The sequence below is a fragment of the Abrus precatorius genome, unplaced genomic scaffold, assembly GCF_003935025.1.
Source record: "Abrus precatorius isolate BTA unplaced genomic scaffold, Abrus_2018 Scaffold4, whole genome shotgun sequence".
In the NCBI taxonomy this organism is placed as follows: Eukaryota; Viridiplantae; Streptophyta; class Magnoliopsida; order Fabales; family Fabaceae; genus Abrus; species Abrus precatorius.
Window position 1 is genome coordinate 10,370,938 of NW_020874384.1, and position 7,972 is coordinate 10,378,909.

The window sequence follows — 7,972 nt, forward strand, 5'->3', positions numbered from 1 at the left end:
GAATGGTCATTAAGTTGTACTAACAAGTAGTGATCTAAAACTAACCAAGATCCCTCAAACAAACATTCTTATAATTTTCTATATGATTAAATTTGAATAAATAAAATCTTTCATTCATATCTAAGATCTTATATTCCCCATTCTTACCCCAAATATGTTTTAATTTGTTATCCAAATATTTTAAACTAATATTTTTCCTTTAAAATTTCACTCTTCAAGTATTCTTTCAAGGAATACACCAATTCTTAATCTTTTAAAGAAACCATAATTTTAGGACAAATATTTGTGTCATTTAAATCAAGAAAGTTCTCATCTTTATCAATATTAAAATTAAACTCTTTTAAAATAGAATTAATAATTTCATTGTTATCTAACACAATATTATAACATTCAGGCTTTAGAATTTTGTTTTTATACTAAAAAAATAAAAGAATAAAAGGATCATAAAACACGATCTTTCCCATTTTAAATCATCATACCCTAATTCAATACCCTTTAAAGGAATTTCATTTAGTAAGACTTTTCTTTACTTGACTTGAACTATCAACATCTCTTTCATAACATCTTCTATCTTCTTTGCTTTCATAATAATTTTTCTTGTTGAGTCATTTTTTTTTCAACAAGTTTGAACTAGTTGCTATCATCTTCGTTTAACCCTTACCTTTTATCATAGTGAACCTGATTTTCTAATTTTTTTTATTTATAATATCTTAGATATGTAACATGCTTTCCGATTTTTAAAACTCAAGCAGACTTCGATAGGAGAGAAAAAAATTTCTCTGAAGTCAAATGCAAAATAGGATTTTTGTTAAAATAAAAATAATATTGATAAATTAATTTTAAACTGTTACATATTTTTAAAGGGTGTATATAAAATAATCTGAATCATACGTTGAATCAAATATATATTTTAGGTTAAAAGGTAAAAGAAAAAATATTCTCTAATTAACGCGGAGAGTGGAGCCCACAAACCGAGAGGGGCGAGCATGTAATTGAGGGGTGGAGGCAGGGGCGTTTGCGTCATTCCGGGGATCCCCTGGCTCTCCGTAAGTGTCTCGGTTGTCACACGTAAAAGCATACATATATACGATTTCACAGCTTCACCATTTCCTTCTTCTCATCACCACAAAGAGGGAAACTCATACCGAATCTTCCACCTTTTCCTTCTTCCACTGTTGTCTCAAAACTCTCTTTCTTCTTTGATTTTGGTTTGCTTCCATTTTTGTAAGTTTTACTTTCCCTTCTTTGTTTGTTTGTTTTTTTTGTTGAGTTTTTGTAGTGGGTGTTTGTGAATCCTAGTGATGCCCATTTCCTATTTTTTGAGAAAAGAATCGAGCTTTGTGAAAATGAGTATTTTTTATAATATGGATGTTGCTCCTTTTCGATGGATTTGTGGTGATTTTCAATCTGATGTTTTTATCTGTCCCTAACTGTGGTGCTTGATTTCCACGTGAGCACTTCAGCTGCTGGTAGCGTAGAAGTTAGATCTGTGTTGGATTTGTATTTCGGGGGTTCTTACGCATGCTTCAGCATGTCCAATGTGTTTGATTATGTTGAAAAAAGTGGTTGCAATTTGTAGTGTTTGTGAAGAGATTTAGTTTTTCTCTTGGGGTTGAATTTTGTGCATTACATGTTCTGTATCGTTTTGTTTCTCCGTAGATGTTGAGGAGTGGAACCTTTTTCTAGGAATTCATTGATGAATAATGTAGCCATTTGTTTGTTTGATTTACATTTTGACTAACTAAATCAAGAAAATGTTTTGTTTTGTTTTACGCTTTTCTATCACTTGGGACTCATAACAAGCATTGGAGCTGTAATTCCCTTATGGTTCTTTTCTCTTGTGAACTGATAGCGCATAGATTTGGAAATTGAAACTACAAACTCCTGCTAAATCCCCCCAAACTACATATCATTAACCTAGTCCTTGTAGTTTAATTTTCTCATAGATCTGTACAATTTCTGTCATGTCTAGAGTATGCTTTTATTTTGCAATGATCAGATTTTGTAAAATGATATTTTGATTAATTTCTATTTGTGGTTCTAATTGATGTATTGTAATTTGTCTTTGTTTTCGTTGTAGAAGTTGCTTAACAACATGGCTTCATATACTCCAAAGAATATCCTCATTACTGGTGCGGCTGGATTTATTGCGTCTCATGTTGCGAATCGGCTTGTTCGGAGCTATCCTGACTACAAAATTGTTGTGCTTGACAAACTCGATTATTGTTCTAATCTAAAGAACCTCCTTCCTTCTAAATCCTCTCCCAACTTCAAGTTTGTGAAGGGGGATATTGGTAGTGCTGATCTTGTGAACTACCTTCTCATAACCGAGTCCATTGACACTATCATGCACTTTGCTGCTCAAACCCACGTTGATAACTCGTTTGGTAATAGCTTTGAGTTCACCAAGAACAACATATATGGAACTCATGTCCTACTTGAAGCCTGCAAAGTAACTGGCCAGATCAGAAGGTTCATCCATGTGAGCACTGATGAGGTCTATGGAGAGACGGATGAGGATGCTGTGGTTGGAAACCACGAGGCTTCTCAACTTCTTCCAACAAACCCATACTCTGCAACAAAAGCGGGGGCAGAAATGCTTGTGATGGCATATGGTAGGTCATATGGGTTACCTGTTATCACGACTCGTGGAAACAATGTTTATGGGCCCAATCAATTTCCGGAGAAGTTAATCCCCAAGTTCATCCTCTTGGCTATGCAGGGAAAGAATCTTCCAATTCATGGGGATGGTTCTAATGTAAGGAGTTATTTATATTGTGAAGATGTTGCGGAGGCTTTTGAAGTCATCCTTCACAAGGGAGAGGTTGGCCATGTTTACAATATTGGGACAAAGAAGGAAAGGAGAGTTATTGATGTAGCCAAAGATATATGCAAACTTTTCTCATTGGACACAGAAACTATGATAAAATTTGTAGAGAACAGACCATTTAATGACCAGAGATACTTTCTGGATGACCAAAAGCTGAAGAACTTGGGTTGGTCTGAGAGGACCACTTGGGAAGAGGGCTTGAGAAAAACCATGGATTGGTATATCAATAATCCTGATTGGTGGGGTGATGTCACTGGGGCATTGCTTCCTCATCCAAGGATGCTGATGATGCCTGGTGGGATGGAAAGGCATTACGAAGGATCTGAAGAGGTAAAACCTGCATCCTTTGGCTCCACTAATACCAAGATGGTGGTTCCATCATCCAAGAACAGTGGCTCTCAGCAGAAACATCCATTTAAGTTCTTGATCTTTGGTAGAACAGGTTGGATTGGAGGTTTGCTGGGAAAATTGTGTGAAAAGCAAGGAATTCCATATGAATATGGAAAGGGACGCTTAGAGGATCGCTCCTCACTTTTGGCTGATATTCAGAATGTGAAGCCAACCCATGTTTTTAATGCTGCAGGAGTGACTGGCAGACCCAATGTTGATTGGTGTGAATCTCATAAAACAGAAACCATTCGCACCAACGTCGCAGGTACCTTAACATTGGCTGATGTTTGCAGAGAGCATGGTATCTTGATGATAAATTATGCTACTGGGTGCATATTTGAGTATGATGCAACACATCCTGAAGGCTCTGGCATTGGTTTTAAGGAGGAAGACAAGCCCAATTTCATTGGCTCTTTCTATTCAAAAACTAAAGCTATGGTAAGTGCTTTTTACATGGTATGACTTTATTTATTTTCACTATGAATTATCTTAGATAATAACAACCTTTATGTGAACATTGATCAGGTTGAGGAGCTATTGAGAGAATATGACAATGTATGCACCCTCAGGGTTCGCATGCCAATTTCATCTGACCTGAGCAACCCACGCAACTTCATTACAAAGATTTCTCGTTATAACAAAGTAGTTAACATTCCAAACAGCATGACTATTTTGGATGAACTTTTGCCTATTTCAATTGAGATGGCTAAGAGGAACTTGAAGGGAATCTGGAACTTCACAAATCCTGGAGTTGTGAGCCACAATGAGATCCTTGAGATGTATAGGGATTACATTGACCCCAACTTTAAGTGGGCTAACTTCACACTTGAAGAGCAAGCCAAGGTGATTGTTGCTCCCCGAAGCAATAATGAGATGGATGCATCCAAGTTGAAGAAGGAATTCCCAGAATTGCTTTCCATCAAGGAATCACTAATCAAATATGTTTTTGTGCCAAACAAGAAATAAACAGCTCTTTTGTTGATCAGACATGGCAGCAGTAATGTGCTCAGGCTACTTAGATCACTCATTATTCCATTGTTAAATTCCATTCAGTTAATGTGTCTAGAAGGTGGATAGCATTTCAATTGGGTTAAGAATGTTTCCTAAGTTTTCAGTTCCACAATTTTATTCAAGTTCTCAAGTGTCTGTCCTCTTGTACTGGCAGATTTAGATAGATGCCTTTTGTGGTTATTTACAAGCTTGGGATGGGCGACTTTTGTATCAAGTAACGCTTGTATTCTTTTATTGCTCATCTAGAATGAAATATTAAAATAAGAGAAGTTATTATAATTTTTGTCATTATCCAGATGTACTTAGATATTTATATGCCACATTGAAATTTTGGAATAAGAGCTGTTAATTATATTTTAAACAAAGAAAATGGTAATGTTAATCTCATGGATCTTATTTAATCTAATTCATTCTACAATTTCTAATTCCTTGGGTTTGCCCCATAAATTGGGGTATGATAGTAACATGATTAAATGGCATATTCCTCAAGCAGTGCCGTCTTAAAAATAATAAGAGGTTGTTTGTTTTCTATTTTTAAAAGTTGTTTCTTTTTAAATAAAAAATAATTTTTTTTTGTTCATATAAGTTTTATTTTTTTAAATTATTTTAAAAATATTCTTTAAAAATTAAAAAATAAAATAAAACAAATAAGCCCTTAGTTATTATAGATGAGTTAATTATTATAAACGAGTAAATATTAAGCTACTAATATCTCGCAAGAAAATTTTCAACAACACAGTTTCTAAAATAAATCTTTGAAGAAAAATATTAATTAATCTTTCAGATTAAATTGAAGTTAATAAAATTTTATAAAAAATATTTATCAAACTTTTATACCTTTAATATAATAAACGTGCTATTTTTATATATTTAAATTCAATTTTAAGAGGTGAGTTTAATAAATTTTTTAATTAAGTTTATTATTGATTAAATATTATTAGAATTTGTGAAATTATGAGTAAAATTGAAAGTAAGTTTTACACTATTTTATAAGTTTTATAAATTTTACTTAATAATAATAAAAATTATAAGATATGTAATAAAGTTTGTGTATTGTTATTAAAAAAAATTATTGTATATTATTATAAATATGATATAATTTATTTAATTTTAAAGTTACTATCAAATTTTTAATAAAATTAACTTTAAGAATTCGTTTGAATGTATGAATTATTTATAATTTTAAAATATTTATAAAGAATTATTGTATTGTTTGAAATTATGATAGTCTTGACTAATCAATACTTAACATATAAATAATTTTGACATGTGTCAAACATTATTTAGTTGGAACTAACATAATCTCAAACCATATAAATTATTCAAATGAATTACTTATTAATAATATATATTTTAATTAATTTTTTTTATTATTATCAAATGAATTACTTTTATTTAATATAAATTATTCAAACGTAAACAATGATTTAAACATAGCTTAAAAATAGTCTAAAATTAAACATTAAAAAATATTAGACAGTAAAATCTTAAAAGTGCACATTGACAATTTGATTTATTTTTTATTTGCATCAAAATCTAAAATTTTATAAAAGAAAAAGAGAGAAATTTAGATGATTCATACTTTTTTCATCACCCGTAAAAACATCACTAGCTCAAAGCAGATTTGATTCTTCTAAGTCTAGAAAATTAAAAATTTCAGCAAATATTGCCTCAGCACTTGGTTTAATAGGATCACATGAACAAGCTTTACTCATACTGATAGACAAAAAAATTACATTTCTACAAAAAAAAAAAAAACAATACTCAAATGTATGAAAAGCTGTAACTAATACATAACACATCATATACAAAAAATAAAAAGATGACAACAAAGAAAAATAACAATAAAAAAAACTTATGTAACCAAAAACAATATATAGTAAAAAAATATACCAATAACTATGAATTTGTGATAAATAATAATAAAAAATAAATTATGTCAAAATGATATTTGAGACGATAAAATTATATAATAACTATTGATTGATGTAATATAAAAATATTTAAAAATTATAAAACTGAAAAACTGTATTATTATGTCATCTCACTTGTATATAAAAAACTGCAAAACTGCACTATGCAAAAGACATTCAAAAGTTCTTTTTTTTTTTCTCAACATTTTTCTCTACACATTTTTCTCCACATAAAAGTTAATTTATGTTCAACACTAATACACATGTATATGTGTTATTACATGAATAGTGCAATACCGTGCATGTGACTATAAAAAAAAAATGTCATCTCATAATTGTTGCCACATATAAATAAAAGGCTAAATAGAGATGAAGAAGCTAAAAGTTAATTAAAAATAAAGAGATGAGAAAGAAAGAACTGAGACTGAAATGAAAAGTGGTCAATTTGGAATTGAAAAAGCGATAAAAATTCTAAGAAGTGTAATTGATAAGTTTTAAAGTATAAATTAAGAATTGAAAAATGTTAGAACTAATATTTTTTTATTTCATGAAATTGTGGTATTAAATTATGATTCTAATTTTAAAAGAGTAACTAAACATAAAATTTAGAGTTAATGAGCCTAATTTTATGCTCCAAACAAGTATTAAAAGTAATTGCTTAAATGTAAGAAACTTTATCTTTACTAATTACATCTGCAGAGTGGACTAAATCACATACAATCAGTAAGTAATTGTTACTTATTTGAAGTGAAGTGTTTGTATTTGAAGTTTGAACTATTAACAGATTTAATATTGAAGCAAGTGGAGTGTGTTGCACGAGGGGACATAAAGCACTCATGGTTTCAATTTCTGCTTACCACCTCCACCGACGGCACGCTAATGATGGTTGCTGATGCAATGCTCCTTTACTAAGGTGGTGGTGGGGTTCAACAGCAATCATGATTCCAATTTGTTTTGAAACCTCTGTTAATTACTGTCTCATAATATTGTTAAAAATTTAATAAATACTAATTTTAAAATATATTAAAACGTAGTGAATGTAAAATGACCAAATTAATTGATACTGTTACTGTGTTATTCCAAAAGTTATATTATTTTTATAAAACTATTAGAATTCATTTTTACTCTTTTGTAAAAAAAAATTTAAATTGTTAAATAAATTTAGAAACTACTAAATTCTTGACAAGAGAAGTAGTAAAATAATAATAAGAGTTAATAACAGTTACATCTCTCTCAACTTTATACTCATTCTTTTTTATAAAAACTAAAACTAAAACTAAACTTCAATAAATATATAAAAACTAGAATTATAGTTAACCTTAAAATATATTCAAAATCGTATCAATAAATGTCAATTTGTATTTTTAATAAAAAATTATTTAATTTTTACTAATATTCTGAGATATTGATTAACATCTTTTTTGTTTTTAAAGTAAACATACATAAAATAAACAATTTTACTAGCCTTTGCTTCCAGAGTTTAGTTTAAATATTTAAAGGTAATATTTTTTTATTAAAAATAATATTTAAATGTTAAGAATTTTAAAAATATAATAAGTATTTGTCAATAAAGATTCCTATTTTGAATGCATAAACTCAATTTTAAATATTAAATTTAACAAAATTATAAAATAAGATATAGTAAATTAAAATGAAATTATATTATGGTTATTATTTAAAATAAAATAAATATTGATGGAATATATTTTTATTTAATAATTTGTTTTCTTCTCTTTAATTTAAGTGTATGAGATGGAATTAGTGTATTTTTTTTTAATTTTATTGTATAAATATTAAAAAAATAGAATAATGTTTTTTAGATTTTGTC

At 29.3% G+C, this 7,972-nt stretch overlaps 1 protein-coding gene across 4 annotated transcripts; it reads left to right on the forward strand.

Moving 5' to 3' along the window:
* The first annotated feature begins 1,088 nt into the window (after positions 1-1,088).
* Positions 1,089-4,608, forward strand: LOC113864906 (trifunctional UDP-glucose 4,6-dehydratase/UDP-4-keto-6-deoxy-D-glucose 3,5-epimerase/UDP-4-keto-L-rhamnose-reductase RHM1). Of its 4 annotated transcripts, XM_027499135.1 has the most exons (4): positions 1,095-1,224; positions 2,084-2,794; positions 2,858-3,658; positions 3,746-4,562. In XM_027499135.1, exons 2-4 carry the CDS (start codon positions 2,096-2,098, stop codon positions 4,184-4,186), a joined length of 1,941 nt encoding a protein of 646 aa, XP_027354936.1. In that variant the 5' UTR covers positions 1,095-1,224; positions 2,084-2,095; the 3' UTR covers positions 4,187-4,562. The 4 variants fall into 4 exon arrangements, with proteins under 4 accessions (XP_027354934.1, XP_027354936.1, XP_027354933.1 ...); XM_027499133.1 differs by having other exon boundaries at positions 1,089-1,224; positions 2,081-3,658; positions 3,746-4,608; XM_027499132.1 differs by having other exon boundaries at positions 2,084-3,658; positions 3,746-4,518.
* Positions 4,609-7,972: the final 3,364 nt, after the last annotated feature.